At 44.9% G+C, this 21188-nt stretch overlaps 1 protein-coding gene across 1 annotated transcript in view; it reads left to right on the top strand.

Annotated features, from left to right (window-relative positions):
- Window positions 1-21188, top strand: part of HUNK (hormonally up-regulated Neu-associated kinase) — a 103679-nt gene that overhangs the window by 42558 nt on the left and 39933 nt on the right. Inside the window, exons 2-4 of the mRNA XM_012809672.1 lie at window positions 1-245; window positions 12453-12508; window positions 18174-18309. Of these exons, the coding sequence (XP_012665126.1) occupies window positions 1-245; window positions 12453-12508; window positions 18174-18309 (437 nt within the window). The remainder of the gene's footprint in view (window positions 246-12452; window positions 12509-18173; window positions 18310-21188) is intronic.

The raw sequence follows: 21188 nt of genomic DNA, 5'->3' as shown, positions 1-21188 counted from the left end.
GTCACCAAAAACCTGCGACGAGAGGGCCAGATCCAGCAGATGATCCGCCACCCCAACATCACGCAGCTCCTTGATATCTTAGAGACGGAAAACAGCTACTACCTGGTCATGGAGCTTTGCCCGGGGGGCAACCTGATGCACAAGATATATGAGAAGAAGCGGCTGGAGGAGGCCGAGGCTCGCAGATACATCAGGCAGCTCATCTCTGCAGTGGAGCACCTGCACCGGGCCGGGGTGGTCCACAGGTAGGGACCACACCACACTGATGAGAGCTGACCCTGCCAGGGGTGAGCAGCACTGCGCTTCAGCCCGCTCCAAGCAAGGCTGAGTAGTTGTAGCCTGTTACATAATTCTTCTACATTTTCATTCCATGGAATTGTTTTCTGAGTTGGGCTAATGCCAGTGTGTGTGTGTGGGGGGGAGGGGTCGTGTCCTACGTTTCTCTCCCCTTTGATAGTTATTTTCTTTTTTTCTCATTTTTTGTTCTGTCATCCCAGGTTGAGTGCCATGGCATCATAGTAGCTCGCGGCAACCTCAAACTCTTGAGCTCAAGTGATCCTTTTGCCTCAGCCTCCTGAGTAGCTGGGACTACAGGCACCCACCACAATGTCCAGCTAGTTTTTCTACTTTTAATAGAATTTTTTGCCTTGCTCTTGCTTAGGTTGGTCTTGGATTCCTGAGCCAAGGAATGCACCCACCCTTGGCCTCCCAGAGTGTTAGGATTACAGGCGTGAGCCAGCACACCCAGCCTCTTTGATAGTTTTCTGACCTTGAGCATGTCCCTTACCTTCTGTGAACCTTAGTCTCTTCATCTATAAAATGGGAGTAATAATGATACTTCTTTCTTGGTTGGTGTAGGGTCAATGAGTTAGGCACCAGGTAAGTGCTGGCTGTTATTCTTTCTATTATTTGCAAACCTATGAGAATAGTTGCTCCGGTGTCTGAAAGAAGCAGTGTCAAGTGGCATAAGACTATTTTTCACTCAATGCTAGGGAGGATACTTTCAATGTACTTGCTTTACATGTAGTACTGCTGCCCAAGAGCTTTTAATTCAATTGAATTGAATCACCATTCAAATGGTGAACTTGCCCTTGAACTCAATGGTGGTGTCCCCCATAAGCCAAATAAATCTGACAAATAATTATGAAGATCAAGCTTGTTTTTTATCAGCCTGTTCCCTCTTAGGAAGAGGCTTCACAAAGAAAGTAAATGAAAATACTGTTCTTAGCAATGCTGTCCTTGATGGTGGGTGTCTAGTTTTAGTACTGTATAAAAATAAAATAAATTAAAAAAAAAAAGTGCCCTCTTTTTTCCTCCAAAGAGTACCATACCAGTAAATGTATGGTTCTTCCTTCGTAGAATCATAATCAATTGCTATTCTAAGTGGTTGAGAAAATTAAATACCATTTTTAAAAATTATTTTTTATTAAATCATAACTTTGTACATTGATGCGTTTATGGGGTTCAGGGTACTGCTTCAATATACAACATGAAATTCTTACACTGAACTAAATAACACATCCATCACAATTATACTCATTTCTTAATAGTTTTGAAATGTACCATTGCATCATGCATAGTAGGCGAGGTCCTCCAAATGCCCTCCTCCCTCCCATATCCCCCCTCCGCTCCTCTGTCTCTCCTCTTCCCTTCTACTTTCTGGACTATAGTCATGTTTTGCCATTCATATGAATGTGTAGGTGATTATATATTGATTTCATAGTAGTATTGAGTATATTGGATACTTTTTTCCCCCATTCTTGAAGATACTTTACTAAGAAGAATATGTTCCAGCTCCATCCAAGTAAACATAAAAGATGTGTAGTCACCATCTTTTTATGGCTGCATAGTGTTCCATGGTGCACATACACCACAATTTGTTAATCCATTCATGGTAACTACCATTTTTAATTGATTCTTTTTTTAAATGGAAAATCAAGCCATACAATATGTTAGTGTATATGTATTAAACATATGTGCACACATGTTAAAACACTTTTTGTTGATATACCATTGAGAAACTATAAAATTAACCATCTAAACATGTATAATTCAGTGTCATCCTTTTAGTATTTTACAGAGTTTACTAAAAATTTTAGTATTTTTACAGAGTTGGACAACCATCATTATTATCTAATTTTGAAATATTTTTTATTACCCCTCAAAAGAAACCCTGTTCCCATTAGCAGTCACTCCTCATCCCCTACCCCCGACCACCTGCCACTGGCACCTGCCAACATATGTACTTTCTGTCTTTTTCTCCATGGCTTTGCCTATTCTAGACATTTCATATAAATGGAATCCTACAAAATATGGTCTTTTGTGATTGGCTTCTTTGACTTAGCATAATGTCTTTCAGATTTGTCCATGTTATAGCATGTATCTGAACGGCTTTCCTTTTTGATGGCCAAGTAATATTCCATTATATGGCTACACCACAATTTTGTTGGTCCACTCATTGGTCGATGGACATTCGCGTTGCTTCCACATTTGGGCTGTTAGGAATACTGCAGCTGTGAGCGTTTATGTAAACTTAATGTTCTTACTGCTTTCCAAGAACTCCACTCTGGGAAGTGGAATTGCTGGGGCATGTGGCAGCTCTCGGTTTAACCTTTTGGAGGAGACACATATTTTTTAAAAATTCAATATTTAATGGTGAATCTAATTTTATTTTTAATAAGGATAATCTAATTTTATCTGGTGGAAAGCCATTCATTTTCTGGTCAGCAAAGAAAGCAGCTCCAGCCCTTTACTTAGAACTCTAAGACTTTCAAGGTGGAGAGAACCGTCTCCTTACTGATGAGAACCGCACTCATCAGTGTGGAGCGCTGTGCCCTGTGGTGAGTAAACCCAGGAGCACGGCCGGGCGGACCTTTTCCCAGGGGTCTCCCAGAGCCAGCTGTGGCCAGCCTTGGTCAGGCCTTGGTCAGGCCTGTCATTTTCTCCTCACTGAGGCAAGAGAACCTCTTCATGTACGTTTTATTAGTCACACGTGTTATCATGAGATCACACTTCATTAGAACTCTGTGGGTTTAGCTCAGCAAGGAAGAGAACATTCAGAAATTTTAAGTGAATAACACTATTTTTGGCTCTTTCCAGCAATACTCTTGTGTAGCCTAAAGTGTCATAGCTCTGCTGTTATTAGGAAAATGATGGCTGTAAGTGTGCCTGGCTCTTTGTTCAGATGACGAAGGCAGAAACCTCATGAATGAATCAGCTTGGATTACCGAGTCCATAGGCCATGGCAGAAAAGAGAATCAGGGGACTGCAAGTGTCAGAGCTCTCTGTGGCACTCAGGGTATTTTTCCAAGGGTGTCATGCTGTCAAAAGGATGAGGAGCACCTCGCTTCTCAGGATTTCGAGGACAACAAAGGAAAATCAAGTGAAAGCTGTGCATTGCTCACCGGCCTCTCTTGCAGGAAATTCTCAGCAACCCTTTTAAAGTAATTTTAACAAAATCCAATCCCTGTCGGCACAATTACTGTCAGGATGTCAAAGGAATGAATTTAATAATGTTTTGATAGCAAAGACAGTATACTTTCTCTTTCTCTGATCTCCAGCTTTCTACTTTTTCCTCTCTATCCTTGGAAATATAGTCATAATCTAATAATAGTGAGGGCTCTGATCTTTTTTTCTTTTTAATATTAAAAAAAAATTTTTTTTTGAGACAGAGTCTTAAGCAGCTGCCCTTGGGTAGAGTGCCATGGCATCATTATGGCTCATAGCAACCTCCACCTCTTGGGCTCAAGCGATCTTTTTGCCGGTTTTTCTATTTTTAGGAGAGACAGAGTCTCACTCTTGCTCAGGCTGGTCTTGAATTTGTGAGCTTAAGCAATCCACCCACCTCAGCCTCCCAGAGAGCTGGGACTACAGGTGTGAGCTTCTGATCTTCTAAAGACTGGAAAGACAGGTATCTTTGAGGAGGATTTCTTCCCTTTTGTCTCTAAGAAATCATGACCATCACATGGATATAGGTGATTAGGGGTTGAGATATCACATTAAGTGGTTTGTTTAGAGTGTATTCGTGGGTGGCTTTAACAGAAAGTCTTGACTTTCACAGATTCTGTACCACGAATTTTTGACATTCACAATTTGGTTGACCACTGGTATGCTCTGTTCTATAGCCTTGGCCAGGGGTGGGGAATTTTTTCCTTATGCTGCAAAGGTAGAATACATTTCATAAATTATTTTGAGGTTAAGATTTTTTTTTTTTCAAGTGAATAAGAGAGTTTAGTATTTCAGGGAGATTTCTGAGCAAATACATTGGATTGTCCAAAAGGATTGAGGATGAATTTTTGTGGCTACATGTATAATGATTTAAAGGGCTTAACGTTTTGTGTATTAGGAGATGCTTTAAAAATGTGGTTCCCGATTAGGGTGGTTATGTCATAACTTAATGCTAGTACCATTCTCATTTCTTGTGGTGTTAAATCTATGTATTTAATTACCTACCAGAACTATTTAAATATCATTTAAAAGAAGCAAATCTTTAAAAATTATGTAAATATTATAAGTATAATTTTAATAAAAAGGTAACTAAACCTGTATAAAGCAGACTCCCTTAAGCCAGCAGAGAACTCTTTATGAAATTGGACTTACTGTAACCTCTGCATCTTTTGCTACAACGGGGCTATTGTTAATGTTTTACCAAGGTAGAGTATGGTCTGATTTCTTCATTACTCCATCTTAGAATTACCTGAGATTATTTCCCACCCCCCAAATGTGCTCACCCCACAGCATGCCAAAATCTGGTGGTGTGCCGATTGTATACAGAGGGTGGACTCTTAACACAAATCAACAAGAACACCGATTCTGCGGAGAGGCTAATTGGAGATTCACTTTTCATTCAAAATAACAAAGTCCAATTAAACCGTACAGAGAAAACATAGCAGGATAATATAATACCGCCATCCCCAACAGGAAGAGACAAGCCTGGTGGGGGGGGGTGGGGAGGAGTGCTACAGGAGTAGGAGAAAGAGACACAAGATCAAAGAGCCGTGAGCCGGCTGGGGTGTGGGGTGTGCGGCTGCAGGGCCTCCACCTTCCCAGTCATCAGTACTGGAAGGGGGCCCTGCCACCCAGGAGGGATGCAGTGCAGGAGAGGAGGCCCTTCTTTGTTCTCTTCGGCCTAACAAGAAACAAGCACCACCTGTGCTGGCTGGGGATTAAGAAGATTTTTTAACTTCCAGGTTTTCTTGGAGAGGTGAGGGAGGGAAAGCAAATGAGAGGGGGATGCTTTCTGCTTACCTCCAGGAGCTGCCCTGAGGGCATTCTGCTGAGAGCAAGCACATACCTGGACCAGCAGGTCATAGCAAATGTTTTTATGTTTAACTGGGTTTGAAAAGATAAGGGCCAGGCATGATGGCTCACGTAGTCCCAGCGTTTTGGGAGGCTGAGGCCAGAGGATCGCTTGAGGCCAGGAGTTTAAGAGCAGCCTGGGCAACATAGTGAAATCCCATCTCTATAGAAAATAAAGATAGCTGGGTGTGCTGACACATAGCTATAGTCCTAGGTACTTGGGAAGCTGAGGCAGGAGGATACCTTGAGCCTACAAGTTCGAGGCTATAGCACAGGAGTCCTCCAACTTTTTAAACAGGGGGCTAGTTCACTGTCCCTCAGACTGTTGGAGGGCTGGATTGCGGGCTCTGGGACAAGTCGGCTGCTAAACAGGACGGGCAGTGGTGGCAAAAACACCCAGCAGGCCAGGTAAATGTCCTAGGTGGGCTGCATGTGGCCTGTGGGCCATAGTTTGAGGACGCCTGCTATACGAGTTATGATCAGGCCACTGTACTCCAGCCTGGCTATCTTTAAAGAAAAAAAAATGGGATTGGAAAAGTGAGATTTTCCAAAGCTTTAGCTCAGGTGTTCTCAAACTATGACCTGCGGGCCACATGTGGCCCGCCTAGACATTTATGCAGCCCGCCAGGTAGTTTTGCCACTGCTGCCTGTCCTGCTTAGTAGCCAACTCGTCCCGAGGCCCACAGTCTGGCCCTCTAATAGTCTGCGGGACAGTGAACTGGTCCCCTGCTTAAAAAGTTTGAGGACCCCCGCACTAGTCTGACGACTTCGTGGGCTGGGATGTACAGTGGTCGGTAGCATTGTCTCTAATGCCTGACTGACTGCCGGCCTCTGCGTCTGGCTCTACCACTTCAGAGTAACACTGGGCAAGTGACTCAGGTTTCTGTGTCTCTGTCCCCCTCAACACGACAGGGATAATGGATTATGTGCGTCCCGTGGTGGTTGTGAGGGTAAGGTAAGCCAACCCATGTAAAGTGCTGACAGCCAAGGCGCTGCCTCAGGATGGAGCACGTGTTCGCTGTAACCACTGCTCCTTGTACACACAGGAAGCTGAGGCTCAGAGTTCAGGGTGCTCAGGGCCCCACTGCTGCTCTTTCTCTGTGGGAACCTTCCTTGCTCTCTTTGCCTGGCTGGATCCTACTCAGCCTTCAGGCCCCAGCTCCAAGCCCACCTTCTCCAGGATGCCCTCCAGGCTGCACCCTCTGCTTTGCTCCCCAACCACCCACAAGTACTTCTTTGATATCTCTATTCGGTACAGGCCAAAGCTCAGTCCAGTGCCCGCACACAGTAAAACTTTGTTGAATGAACAAAGGGAAAGGGAATGAACACCACCAGTGTCAGAGTATTCACGGAGAGGGAAGCTTTCTGGTACAAGTCACATGTTCTTTCTTGACTATTCCATGTCTTCCCGGGGCGTTCAGGGGAGTTTCTTCACTGACATAGTGCCAATTTGCTTATTTTTCAGGTCACAGTTTGTACAGTGGTGTCTTCTTTCTAGTGAATAGATCTTCCATTTTTATTAACAGAATTCGTTTCTAGAATGTTACAGGAACTCAATAATGGTTTCATTATGATACATAAATCAGGTACATGCTTAATACATTATTCTTGTATTTTATCAAAATGTCCATATTGCAGGTAAATCAAAGATATGCAGATCATTTTGTTTGTTTAATGCCGTGCTTCTGAGGATAAGCCTAACCAAAAAAACTTGTTTCTTGCCAGAGCCTGTGGCCTCGGGAGTTAGGAGCTTGGGGAGTTTTGGATGTTTTATTCTTAGCTTATTATTAAAATCCATCTGTGGCCATCCCCACAGGCAGAACTTTCTCCCCAGACTGAATCCTGTCTGAGTGGGGTCTAGGCCTCCCTGGGCTGCGTGGCTCCTGGCTTTACATTTGGAGGTCCAGGCCCCCAGTACCATTTGCGATGGCCAGATTAATCACCCGCTTCAAGTCTTCTCTGTAGTCTTTCCTCTTGACCTTGCCTTTAGAATCTTTAACTTAGCTGCTTTGGCTCCAGCCTCTCACCTCATAACCGTATCCTTCAGCTCTCGTAGGAGTGGCCCTCAAAGGACTTAGGATGCCTGTCTCCTTTCTTCTGCCAGTGGCCCTGCTGGGGACCCTCTTGTGCTGGCCTGGTTCCCAGGAAGAATCAGAAGCTCAGAGAGTTAAAATAACTTACCTAGGGCTAGTCAGTGGGTCAGCTGGAGAGAGGCGGGCTGCCAAGGCCTTCATGTCTTCATCAGCTCCTCTTTCTCCTGCTTGAATCTTCGGTTCTTCACTTTCATCTTTGGTCTCAGCCCTGAGTGGCTGCCTCAGGCTCTCTGCCGTGCTCCTGCCCCTTGGCCTAGGCCTCCTGAGCTGGATGTGGCCTGCTGAGGCCCTGGGAGAAGCTCTGCCTTCACTGCCATCCCACTATTCTGGACATGTGTGTTGCATGCGTGCGTGTGCACACAGGTGACCATATACATATGGGGTGTGCACACTGACAGGCAGGTTCACACTTAATGCATGTGCCACACACGCACATACTTACCCATGTGTACACTCACAGTCATCCACGTGTGGCTGTGTGCATGCAGGTGTCTACACAGATGCACACCCATGCTCTCCCCCACATGGATGGCCAGGTCCTGGATGTTTGTTACAGCAACAGGCCTCCTCCCCCTCCCCTGACCAGCCTCCCTTGCACCATCGTTGGTCTGGGAGGACAGTGACTCAGTTCATTGTGGCCAGTCTTAGAACCATTGAGGTGACCATCTTTAAAGAAATGCAGGGAAAGTGGGGGGTGGTGGCTTAGGGGGAACCTCAATTAGGTGATACCTGAAGGGTGTTGTTGGGGCTCAGAAAACAGTACCCCAAAATAAAGGCCTCAGAAGCAAAAGTTTTCCTCCGTTCTTCCCCTGTTCTCCTGTCTCAGGGTCCCGTTCTCCCCCAAGGCTAGCCTAGTTTAGTCTCAAAAACTTGAACCCCTCTTTTCCAAGGTGGGTTTTAGAAACCAGAACCCCTTTTTTTGAAAGCCGGCTCTAAAATCTAACAATATTCTATGTAAAAACTGGTCACAAAGAAATAATCTGAATACCTTGACTGTAGGTCATAGGTCCCCCTATATGAGAGGGTCCTGCCCTACACTCGGAAGGAAGGAATGCGAGGTGTGCCGAGAGGCCAGGAGGAATCCACACAGACAGGCCTTGGGGGGGTCTCCCACTCAGTCTGTTAACATTAGATCATGCCCTTTCTGTCTGATCATGTTTCTACTTGCCGTCCATGCTTTATTGAACCTAGGCATAAAAATGGACAATTGCCCCTGTGTTTGTGCTTTCACTTTGGAGGCCCCGTGTAAGTTTGTAAGTAAGTTTGTTGGCCCATGCTTCTGTCATCAATCTGCCTCACGTGATGTTTCAGCAAACGGCAACTCTGGCCTTGGCAGGGTGAGGAGTCTTCTTGTAGGTCTTCTCTAGGTCTCTGGATAAACACTCCCTCCACACACATACACACACACACATATACACAAAACTCCACATGAAGTCTGGGGAGTGCCGTGAGGACGAGTGCAACTGGGCCCTCTGAGCTGCCAGTTAGCAAACAAGGTCCAGAAGCCGCCTGCACCTGTGCCCACCGTCTCTTACGGCCTCTTCTTTGTTGGTCCCCTCTTCATCCTCTCCCAAAGCTGTTCCAGTGGCATCTCTCGGCTGGTGCACTCATTTACTCCTTTTATTCCCGAGACATTCTGTGCCCTCACCCAGCACTGTCCTAGTCAGCCCATCTTCCAGTGTAGGTCATACCCCATTCCTGTTCTTGCTTCTCCTAAATCCTCTTTGAAGCCCCTCAAGAAAAAGCCATATCCCCACCATCCAGGGGCCATTCTGTTCTTCTGTTTTGTTCTCAGTTGTAAGTTAACATTGAACTTCAAACTTAACTCTCCCAGACAGGAACTCTTTGTACTGTAAGACCAGAGGGGGATCCATCCAATTCCCTCTCCCCTCGATGACAGGGTTATTTTTAATCAGGTTAAGGACCCCTGATGTGAGGTTGAGCCTCTGCTGCCCCTTTCCTGTTGTCAGGTGTGGACCAGGCTGCTGTTAGTGCCTTCCTTTCCACAGGGCGAATTCGCACACTTTAACAGAGCCAAGAGTTTGGGTCTTGGCTAGGGCTAAACACCGTGCTTTTCTCATGGACCACAGAGGGTTTTCTGATGCAGCCAGTTTTCTGGATAATAGAGACCTGCCAGCATTTTTTTTTAAAGGTACACCATAGAGCTGGATGTGGTGGCAAGTGCCTGGTAGTCCCACCTAGCTTGGAGGCTGAGGCATGAGAGTCTGCGGTGTGCTAGCATTGTGCCCCTGCATTCCCGCCTGGGCCACAGAGTGAGACCCTGTCTCTCTGTTAGAGAAAAATAAATAAAGCTACACTGTAATAGTCAGTCTCTAAAACCATATGAATAAATGTGCCCTTTTCTTATTCAACAAGGTAGCTTCTCAATTTTGCGTTCTCTTGGGGTCATTTGTGGCTATTTCGGTCATTGTTGACTAGCTGAGTAGAGAGCCTGAGTGGCCCTCTCTGCGGAATGGACTCAGGTAATTAACTTCAGGTGGCCAACTAAGCCCTACAGAGAACCTCCTGAGTAAGGCACTGGGTTGTCATCACAGCATCGGCAGTACTGATCACATAGGAAGGGGAAGGCAAAGACATTTTCTGTGGCTTTAATAATAACTTCTGGAGATATGGCCACAATTACAACAGTTTGAAAAGCAATTCTTTGAATGGTTAATTTATAGAGATTTTAAATGAGAGCCTAGGGATTAGGATAAGATTCCCAGCAAGTGCATCACAGACAGATTCAAAAAATGCTCTATCTCCAACATCCGGGCACCTGAAAGATCGTGTTACAGTGGAACACTGCACAGTGATTCAAAAGGTCCTATGGGCTCTGCCTGGGATCTGTTTGAATTAAATTGTTTCATGAAATGTTTGGGTATGGAAATAACACTTCTAAAACTAATTATGTAGATGACCTTATATGTGATGGTATAGCTTCATAGATAAATACTATAAAGATTCACTTAATAATTCCATTACATTCTTAATAATTACATATTTGTGTTTTCCAGAAATCTTTTTCTGAGGGGTAAGGTCTTACTGGGAAAATGGGGGGTGCCACCTTTGGATCACCCTGTATTTGGGCACCAGTGATACCTTTAAAAGGAAGATGTAGTTTTAAAATATTTTGTGTATTGTTTCATTTGGATAGAAGTGAAAGTATAAAGTTCTTTTACTCATTTGAGGGTGCATTGGATTGGGAAATGCCTGATTATAGTCCCAATTTTAACACAGGTCTTCCCCCTCAGTGAAGTGTCCTGTCCTGAGGCTGCCATGACTCTGTTGGACCCTTTTTAGAGCTCATGTCCAGAGCTGTCATGACTCATGTCCAGAGACTCATGTCCAGAGCTGTCATGACTCTGTTGGACCCTTTTTAGAGCTCACCCTTTCTCTGTATTTGATGCCATGTCCTTCCCATCTTGAAATCCTGCCCTTGGTGTTCCTGTGACAATAGCCTCATGGTCCCTCCTGACTCCCCAGTCTGCTGTGAATGTCACTGTTCCCCACCAGCCTATTCATCTCCCCCCAATTCTACACCCTCTCCCTGGACAATGCCATGTCCTTCCAAAGCTTCCGTTTCCACCTGTGCTGAGGCTCAACACTGATAATCTCGCCTGCAAGGTTGGCCCACGTGATGCTGTTCTAACTATGACTTTTAAATACGAAATCATTGCCAACATGTAAAAATTGAGATCAAATCCAGATTTCTGGCTCCTCTTGGCAAATGAGCTGAGCTGGCCGTACCAGGACCGAGCCTGGTTAAAATGGGCAACCGTGGTCTTGTTTGCCATAGACAGTCCCAGCGGCTGCCCCTTTTTGTTTCTGACCTTGAGTAGACCTTGAGTTGAGTAGTCTGTCAGTTGTCATTTTTGTTTTATCATGGTTACGCTATTCAGTCTCTTACAATAGAGATAAGAGGGAAAAGAATTGCCCATCTCTTTATTAGAAAATAAAAGCTGAACCAGTAATGGTATGTTTCAAAACAATGGAAGAGAATATTTTTTTCTAATGGGAGAGAAGAATATTCTTATGTAATTAATATTCAAGGTGTGCCTGAGTTGGCAGGCTACACTTTAAGAGGGCAGAGCTCATAATTGTTGACCTTGGTGGTTTTGATGAGCAAATGTATCCTTTTCTTCATATAAATACCTTTTTTCCCTGAAATTCAGAACGATCCCTTTGGTAATCTAGACTCATTGGTATTTATCAAGTACCTGGAACGTGCAAGGGACTGAGGTACAGTGGTAAGCGAGGCAGACGTGCTCTCTGCCCTCAAGGAGCTTGCAGTGGCTGGAACAGATAGAACAGGCATTTCACACTGGACAGGACTGAGTGCATTTCTCCCTCACCTCCTCCTGTCACTTGGCTGTCAATGAGTGACATCACCCCTGACCTGATTAGCATTTGTTCCATCTGGAACTTAATTCCTTTTCGTTCCATAAAGTTAACAGTTCTCAGGTGTAACAGTAGGAATTAGGATACTGACATCTTTGGAGTCTTTTACTCTGTCCATGATATTATCTGCTTGCTAAATAGATTAGCGATTTGTCATCATGATACTTGGGCTCCAAACATACAGTCCCTGGGACTGGTCAATTAAGTCAGCTGTCTACTGCTTTTTTTTTTTTTTTAATTGCATTCCAGATGTATTCCTTACTCTGGCTAGTGTGCTACAGTGATGCAAACCCATGGCTGCCCTGTATTTCTTGGGCTGCCCGGGAAGCACCTGTCTTGAATGGTATATTCCATACTCTACTAACCTCATTGTGTTCGACTTCTGGCTTCCGGTTTAGGTCTTTCTTTTCTCAGAAACTTTTTATGATCCTTCTGCCCTCTTTGTTCTCTGTCTTCTTTGAAATCCTTCTGCTTTTATTGTCTGCAGTGATTAATTATTTCATGTCTTATCTATGTTTACTTATTGATGAGTGAGTCTTGGCAGAAAGCTTTATGGATTGGTTGAAAGTGGCTCTAAAATAACTCATTTCCCTTAAGCAAAATGTTATTCTGCCATTTCAAATGCTTATCTGAAATGCTGTGTGGTTTTGTTTATTTCAGGGACTTGAAGATAGAAAATTTGCTACTAGATGAAGACAATAATATCAAGCTGATTGGTATGAAAAATTTTTTTTAAACAAGATTATCTTTTAAGTGTTGTGTTGTCCATTCTCAACTCTGAAAATTATCCATGGTCTATATCTAATCCCCAGATAATATTCTAGATCACCTTCTTTTACCTCCGATAAAGATTTTCATTTTAACAATGATTTTGAAAGTGAAAATTGATTTTAATAATAATTTAAACATAATAAGGAAAGTAAAATACTGCAATGTAACCATGAATTGAAATTCACAGCCCCAAATAAATGTTTGTTGGTCACTTGTTTCTTCGGATTATTCAAACTACAGCTTCTCCAAAAATTCAGATGGAGCTGAATTTTTATAGAGGTTTTTTTATTTGTATTAATCAGAAAATGTCTTAAAAATAGTGGAAAATAAATTGGCTGCAAACAGAAATGTTGCCCATTGCTTTGCCATGTCTTATTCTACTTTTCTTTCTTTCTTTCTTTCTTTCCTTTCTTTCTTTCTTTCTTTCTTTCTTTCTTTCTTTCTTTCTTTCTTTCTTTTCTTTTCTTTTCTTTTCTTTTCTTTTCTTTCTTTTCTTTCTTTTCTTTCTTTTCTTATTGTCACCCTTGGTAGAATGCTGTGGCCTCACAGCTCACAGCAACCTCAGGCTCTTGGGCTCAAGTGATTCCCTTGCCTCAGCATCCCAAGTAGCCGGGATGATGGGTGCCTGCTGTGATGCTTTTTTTTTGAGACAGGGTTTTTCTGTTGCTCAGGCTGGTCTGGAACTCCTGAACTCAAGCTGTCCACCTGCCTTGGCCTCCCAGAGTGTTGGGATTACAGGTGTGAGCCACCACTGCCACCACCTTCTTCTTTTTTTTTTAAGATAGAGTCTCACTTCATTGCCCTGGATAGAGTACTGTGGCTTCATAGCTTACAGCAGTCTCTTGGGCTCAAGTTATCCTTTTGCTCAGCTTCCCAAGGAGCTGATACTACAGTCTCCTGCCACCATGCCTGGCTAGCTTTTCTATTTTTAGTACAGATGGGGGTCTCGCTCTTACTCGGGGTGGTGTTGAACTTCTGAGATCAAGAGAGCTTTCTGCCTTGGCCTCCCAGAGTGCTAGGATTACAGGTGTGAGGCACCATGCCCAGCCTTCACTCCATTTTTCAGTGAATGTGGGGATGCTCAACATAGGGACAGTGCTAGGCCAATGGGGGCCAAGCTGAGAGGGCCTCACAAAGGGATGATTAGGAGTCTGTACCAATAGGAAGGAAGCTCTGTGAGGGAGGATGTCATAACTGGTTCATAATCAAGGTCCACATGCTCATTCTCTAGAAGAATCCGTTGTTGTTGTTGTTGTTGTTGTTTGCCTGTATGGTTGCTCTTGGCAGAATCTCAGGACATCATATTAGACAGCACTGTCTTTTATTCCTCTTTTCTTTCTTTTCCCACCTCAATTATAATTTCCTCTACCTTACTAGCTTCAAAAGACATTATGTTAGGGGACAAGATAAGGATCCAAAGAATTTTGGGACTTTAACTTTTGTATCTAAGAAAGAACTTTTGTTTGGTAAATACTGAAATCGTCTCAAGACTCTCCAAAATATATCCTTCAAGTGACTTCTAGTTAGCTCCCACGGCAGTAACAGCGGACCCCTGAGCTGGGTGATTAAACACCCTCCATAGGGGTTGATGGTTTCATCAATAAGAAACCAGTTTTCCCCCCAAAGCATTTAAGATAATCTATTTGTAGAAGATTCTTGGATAATCCAAAGAACTTTGTTTTTGTAAAATTGTTTTACTGTTGTATCTCAGTTGTCCTGAGGGCCAAATACAGAAGCCAGAAAAAAAGGCAAATGTTTCTAGGATGTCTTTCTGGCCTCACTTCTGGGATCTGGTGTGTTAAACAAAGAAGCCTCCTGGTGGGGGCTGAGGAATAGAGAAAAGGATACACTTTTTTATGTTCCCTGGCGAGCGGACCTGTACCTTGTCTTTGGAAGATGTGGAGGTGACAGTGACAGAGCTGTCCTAATAGCAACAGAGATTATAGAAGACAGGCTCTGTGAAGGCCCGATTTCCATGGCATCCTGTAGATGGTGAGTCACGCCAAGTGCAGGCCACCTCCCAGGCAGGCATTGCCCGTCTGTTTCTTTCCTTCCTTTGCCCCCACCCCCTTCCTCCTCTAGTGTAGCCTTGGGTGACCATTTATAGAGCTGCCCTGGGGCACAAGCAATGCTGAAAAGCATAGACCTTTTTCTTGGTTAGACGTTTGCTCGGTAGATTCTGGAAGAACCAATCACTGTAAACAGCAGGTATGTTTATAAGTAGCTCACAGATTGGCTAAATAATAAAACTTCTTAGAGGAGACCTACACAAGTCACTGAGGAAATTACATTCCTAAATTAGAGCCCATAGCTCCCTTCTTAGCCAGTGTGGTGACTGCTCTTTGGATGCCAGGAACTATTTTATTCCAGCCTTTCAGAGTCACCTCTCAGCTGGCAGCCTCTGGATGGACATTTAAGCAGGCATTTCAGGGCACAAGGACAAAACTCGGCCCTGTCAAAAACCAGGGTTCCTGAAACTGCTAGACAGGTGGCTCTGATAATTGGATTTCCCTTTGTTAGAACTCTTTAGTTGGCACTCAGTGTTTTCACGACGAAACTAAACCTGCCCTAACTCACACCTGTCTCTGGAGGAGACATTGTACCTCCCCCAGGGCAAGTGGGAATTGCATTTTGTTTAGCAGAGTCTGCATTTCCTCCTTTATGAGGGAAGGCTGCAAAGAAGAACGGCCCAGTCTTGTGGAGTTTCTTGCCCCTGGGCTGGGCAATTTGGATCAAAGAAAGGTCTCTGCTGTCTGTTTGTAACTTGAAAGCCCTTTGCACCCTTTTTTCTTCAAAGGAATTACCTAGTTGTTTTTTCAAAGGTGATTATAGCTATTATCATTAACTCTTAATAGTTTCTCTTTCTTTGAAAGAATTTGGTTTAAGTAAATATAAGTAAGCCATATTTCAAATTAACTAGGATTACCAGGAGTAAGATTTGATTTAACCAAGTTGCCATATTTCAAATTAACTAGGATTACCAGGAGTAAGATTTGATTTAACCAAGTTGCCATATTTCAAATTGACTAGGATTACCAGGAGTAAGATTTGATTTAACCAAGTTTTTTTCCCCCCCTTCAGAAAAAGCAATCTGATGTTTGGTAAATTTAGTATAATCTTAAAATGGAAGAGTCACAACTTAGAACAGTTTTGCACTTGAATTTTCCAGAGCAGTGTTCACTTGGGTGCTTTTTTGAGATTTATTTCGTAGCTCTCAGAAAATGGAGCGATAATTGGCTGATGTCTTTAACAAATCTAATTGAGGCAGACCCAGGTGACATTGCTGGGAGGTGAGCTTCTCTCTAGTTTCACAATTCTAATTATGGACAGATGTGTAAAATTTTAATAATTAACAATTATGAATGTGAAACGAACTGGTTGTTTCTCTACAATATATTTTAACTGAAGCCCTTTTGGCTAGATCAACATAAGTCACTTAAAAGGCAGATTCTAGTTCCTCCACTCCCCAAATCCCTGCTAATTTATCTTCTCAAAACTGTGCTTAAGATAAAGCCAAACCCTTGTGTTCCCAAACTTGCCCGGGACATGGAAGGAGATCTGGTCTCTTATCTTGCCTCTCGGCCTTCTTCTAACAAGCCCTTCCTTCTAGAGACAGGTGGGGGGATGGGAGGGGGCCTTGGGGGGAGATGAGGAAGTGAATAGAATGAGGAACCCTGCTGAGATCAGAAACAGATTCTTTCTCTAATCTCAGAAACTTAAAGATTCACTTTCTGGGACTCCAGTGAGATTGGGGCCTCCAACCTCATTGTTCCATAAAGCTAAGCCTTTCTTAAAATGTTGCCCCAGATAATAAATATCTTTATTCCACATTGGCCTTTCCATTTTCCCACAGTAGGTGCTCTTTGTGCATTTGTCCACTAATTAAAATTCTTTTAGGTTCATTTGCAAACCTTAAACAATGAAACCATCCTCTAAAGCACAATATGATTCTTTCTTTGTATGAAAATATTCATCCCCTCTTCCTCCCACTTCAGTGACACTGCAGGGTGGGGTCTGAGCACAGGGTTCCTGGGGTTCTTTTTAACAGATTTTCTTCCTCTAATCTAGCAATTCAGAACCACCCCCCTCCCTGATTCCTGGAGGCATCTCTTGCTGGGATTGTGCTGTCTAGTGTGGCTGTGGGCTGATGGGACAGGAAGTGGGGGTGGAAAAAGGGTGGGTGCAAAGGAAAAGAGGGTAAGGGAGGTTAAGAGAGAAAAGTGGAATCAGAAAACAACCCGAGTAAAGCGTCTGAACATGCAACATTCCCCTTTTGGCTGGTTTGCCAGTTCTTGTTGTCGTCTGAGCTGGTAAGTTTGGATGATATTTAGAGCCGTGAAGAGTTTTTGGAGTTCTGCTTGGGTGAGGTTCTCTTTAGAAAGCTGTTTCAATGACACAGCAAAAGCCAATGATTGCTAGAAACCTTTTCAGTTGTGTCATCTTGATCCATGGTGTGTGAGTAACTTCGCAGACTCCCAGCCTTAGTGTGCACTGTGTTTCTCCTGTCCTGAGCCTTCCTATAGCAAGTTTAACAGTCATGTGCTTTACAGGTGGAGACCTGTTAAAGCGAAGGGGAAAAACAGTCAGGAAACTAGACATAAATACTGCTGATTGAGAAAGCACAGGAGTTCTCTTCAAGACTTGGAGTCGGTCTCTGCCTGAGCTCTGTAGCCTGAGAGACTTCTATTTTGGGGGGGTCAGGGGGGAGGCCATAATATTTACATTGAAGTTCAAAGGATGAACTGTGATCTTATTCTGAGATCAACAAAGATTGAGGAAGGATCTCAGATGAGGGCATAACACTAACAGCTCTCTAATGACCTGTCAGTTTCAGTATCTTTAAGATCAAAAATAAACACAGCACAAAAGGCATAATAGCCCCAAAGTAGCTTTTGATGCTCTGGGCTTTTCTTTCTTCTTTCTGGTTGCCTTACTCATCCAGGAACAAAGCTGTGCCTTGCAGTCACTCTGTCTATCCTGTTACCTTCCCAGCCAACACTTCAGGGTTTTCAGAGTTGTTAGATCACCATATTGTGCTGAATACCTTTAGGGAAAGTTTTTTAAAAACTTGCATGAAGTGAAAACATTCGACTGAAGAAGTCAACTGTAAATGGCAGGAGCATGTGTCACTGAGGGTGAGGCAGACAAGCAGCCTGGGAAATCAATCTTCATCTTTTCCCCACATGGCCAGTTGGAAATTCGCTAACTCTGTGCCCCTCTGCTTGTTCTCTCTTCCTGCCTTCGTCCTAGAAAGCAAAGCCTCCTTTTTTTTTTCCTGAATGACTCATTTACAAGGTTTGATGAAATAGTTTTTAGATCAAGGTACTGTTAGCTCCAGCCAGCTTTTGCAGTGAGGCCTGGTGTAAAATGTTCACAGCTAAGCCAGGGAACCACCACCTACATTCTGTTGTCTTGAGACTCAAATCCAGAGGTTATGGTTTGCAGCTGTTGCGTTTGCTCTTTGGATGCTAAATTATGTGTTAGTCAGAGAGAATGTTTCCTTTCCTGCTGCCTTTCCCCCCCCCCCTTTTTTCTTCTTTCCTTTTTGACTCTTTCTTTCATTTCTGCAGTTTTCTAATTCGGAGCTTGTGTTGTCTCCTCTCTTTGCAGACTTTGGTTTGAGCAACTGTGCAGGGATCCTGGGCTACTCCGACCCATTCAGCACACAGTGTGGCAGCCCTGCCTATGCCGCCCCCGAGCTGCTGGCCAGGAAGAAGTATGGCCCCAAAATCGACGTCTGGTCCATGTGAGTCATTCTCCTGCGTCCACACTGCTCCTCTCTTTTCCAGGGCACTGGCTAAGTGTGTATTATGTGGTAGGGTCTGGAGGATGTAATCAGGGACTCTTTGGGATCTGGCTTTCCAGCTCTGACCTTTCATAGTCTTTTCTGCACAAACTTTCAGAATTTGGCCTTTGCCAGAATTCACTAAGGTGCCGGGGAGAGAAGCCATCAAAGTCCTACCCTCACGGAGCTCACATTTTGGCTTTGGAGTCAGTTGTGCCCCTCCCTCCTGTCCAGTGTCCTCTGGCCATCAGTGGGAACCTGCATTCTGCAGCCATCCCAGGCTCCCTGTGGGCCTTGCTCTGCCCACTTCTCTTGCTTCATGTACATGACCCTGCCCGCTATAGGTGGTTCTTGAGACACATCATCCTCTGTTTCCTCTTGTCACCTCTGGGCTTTACTTTGCACTAGAGATTTCCTTTGCCTGGAATGCCATTCCTACTTTTTTTTTTGTTTTTTTTTGTTTTTTTTTTTTAAGCAGAGACAGGGTCTCACTCTTGCTTAGTCTGATCTCAAACTCCTGAGCTCAAGCGATCCTCCTGCATCAGCCTCTCCGAGTGCTGGGATTACAGGCGTGAGCCACCATGCCCAGTTGAATGTTGCAGTCTTAATCCAAGGGCACCACAGCTGACAGTATAGGAGCCATTCAGGAAAATCCTGGATCCCAGGATAGGACTAAATTCCTTGCCATGGGGAGATGGGCTTCAGATAGACAGAGAATGAGATCCTGGTTAAGATGCACGCTTGTAGTCGGGCATGTGGGCCCACACATGTAATCCCAGCGCTTAGGGAGGCCTAGGTGGGAGGATTACTCAAGGCCAGGAGTCCAAGACCAGGCTGGGCAACACAGTGAGACCCCATCTTTACAAAAAGTAAGAAAAGTTAGCCAAGTGTGTTGGTGCACACCCGTAGTACGCTGAGATGGGAGGATTGCCTGAGCCCAGAGTTCAAGGCTGCAGTGAGCCACAGTGATACCACTGCACTCCAGCCTGGGCAACCGAGTGAGACCAGAACTCTAAAGAAAGAAAGTAGACTCTGGAGATGAGAGGGGCTGGGAGAAGGGTGTGTTGACCTGGAGCATTCTGGAATCCCTCAGCTTCTCTCTATCTTCACTGTACTACCCTTGTTCCAGCTGGCAGAGAAGCTAATGTTTGCTGAATGTGTAGTGTCTGCCAAACACTGTGTCACTTCATTTTCACAGTGACCCATGAAATCATTGCTCCCTGTTATCCTGTTTTATGAAAGAAGAAACCCATCATCAGAGAAATCAATAAAATTGCCAAGGTTGTGGAGCTGTTAAGTGGTGGAACTGGGGCTTAAACCGGGCAATGTCCTTTCAGGGTCCCCAGTGCAGTACCGACCCCTGACCCTGTCCTGCAAGGTGCTTTTCTGCCCCATGGCCTCACTGGGCAGCTTCTTTCTCTGTCCGCATTTGCTCTGCAGTGAACCCGGCTTCGCCTCCTGTTTCCCCGCTACATTCCCACCCTTGCGCGCACAGTTCCTTCGGCCTGGAATTCCTTCTCCTGTCTCTGCACCCTGTCTCTTTCCTCCCTTCTTGTCTCTCTGGGTGCTGGTGCCATGGGCAGCTTTTCTGGCCCTCACCATGTGGTCATTGTCTACATGCTGGAAACCCCTGGGCTGCAGCTGAGGGCCAGGGACTACTTGGCTTGTTCCCAGTGTTTCTGTAGCACCTGGCAGGGAGCCTGGAGGGAGAGAAAGAGGATAAAGAAGGGGGGAGGGAGGAGGGAAAGAAAGACAGGAGGGAAAAGCAGGCCTTTCCTCTAGTGGAGCAGAAGCTAGAAGGTCAGGGAGAGGCTGAGGCTGGCAGAGAAAGCAACAGAGGAATGTGAATCAGCTTAAAGGTCTACAAGATAGAGGACCTGAGGACATTCTGGCTGAGATTAGGAAGAAGCAGAGACCAGAATGAGATGCTGAGGGGGGAGAGTCCCTGGACTTCCCCAGAAAGGGCCAGCACTCCTGGACCCCTGGCTAAAAGATGGTGAGACAAGGCAAGGTTAGCTCCTGTTCCTGGGCTAGCTAGGGGGTCTGGGGAGTCACCCTCAATGCTCAGGACAGTCCTGTGAGGTGTGTCCGTCACCTTCAGTTTACACAGACAGAATAGAGGGGTGAGTGTGGCCCAGAGTTGCATGGGTGCGTCACTGGCAGTGGGGCCAGGCTGTCTAGTCACTCTAGAGGTGTGCTCTGGGGCACAGTCTACACAAGGACAGTGTGTGGTGGGTACCTGCTGGGATGGAGCCTTGGCAACAGCAGCAGAGGACGCCTTCTCTGCAGGGTGCCTGGGGATTCACAGGCAGCACTAGCCACGACTCTTTAAACTCTGTCCAGGCAGGCCTCCTGGCAGCCAGTACCTGTGGTTCAGAGTCATACGTGAGCGGAAATCCTTCTGGGTGTCTTCCAACCCATAAGAATTCTCCCAAGTGTCTGGCACATCGTCTTCCTTTAGTAAATATTTACTGAATGGATGAATGTGAATGTGTGAGGTTGTAATCACCTTCTTACCAGTTAGGGGAAGCGGTCATGCTAAATGGAAAGCTGTGGAAGGGAGAATCTGTGCTCCCCAAATCAAAAGGCTGCAGGAGCCTGAAAAACCAAGACCCCTCCCGTCCCCAGGGGCGTTATGACTCCGATGACAGGGAGGGGGCAGGAGACGTAATTCTTCACCTTGCAGAGCAGGTGACAGTTTGCTCTTGAGGTGCTGCTCTCCAGGGGACTGAATAGTCCTGTGTTGTCCTCAGTTGTCATGGTGATGAGACTGCCTGTGGAGGGGACCCTTCCCAACCTGGTCTGATGGAGCAGGTGTATCCTGAGTCTAGTCCTCAGTT

Source organism: Otolemur garnettii, unplaced genomic scaffold, assembly GCF_000181295.1.
Source record: "Otolemur garnettii isolate 467f Iridium unplaced genomic scaffold, OtoGar3 scaffold00111, whole genome shotgun sequence".
Taxonomy (NCBI): Eukaryota; Metazoa; Chordata; class Mammalia; order Primates; family Galagidae; genus Otolemur; species Otolemur garnettii.
Note: the sequence above shows the minus strand (reverse complement) of the source record. Positions and strands in the feature narration are given on the sequence as shown.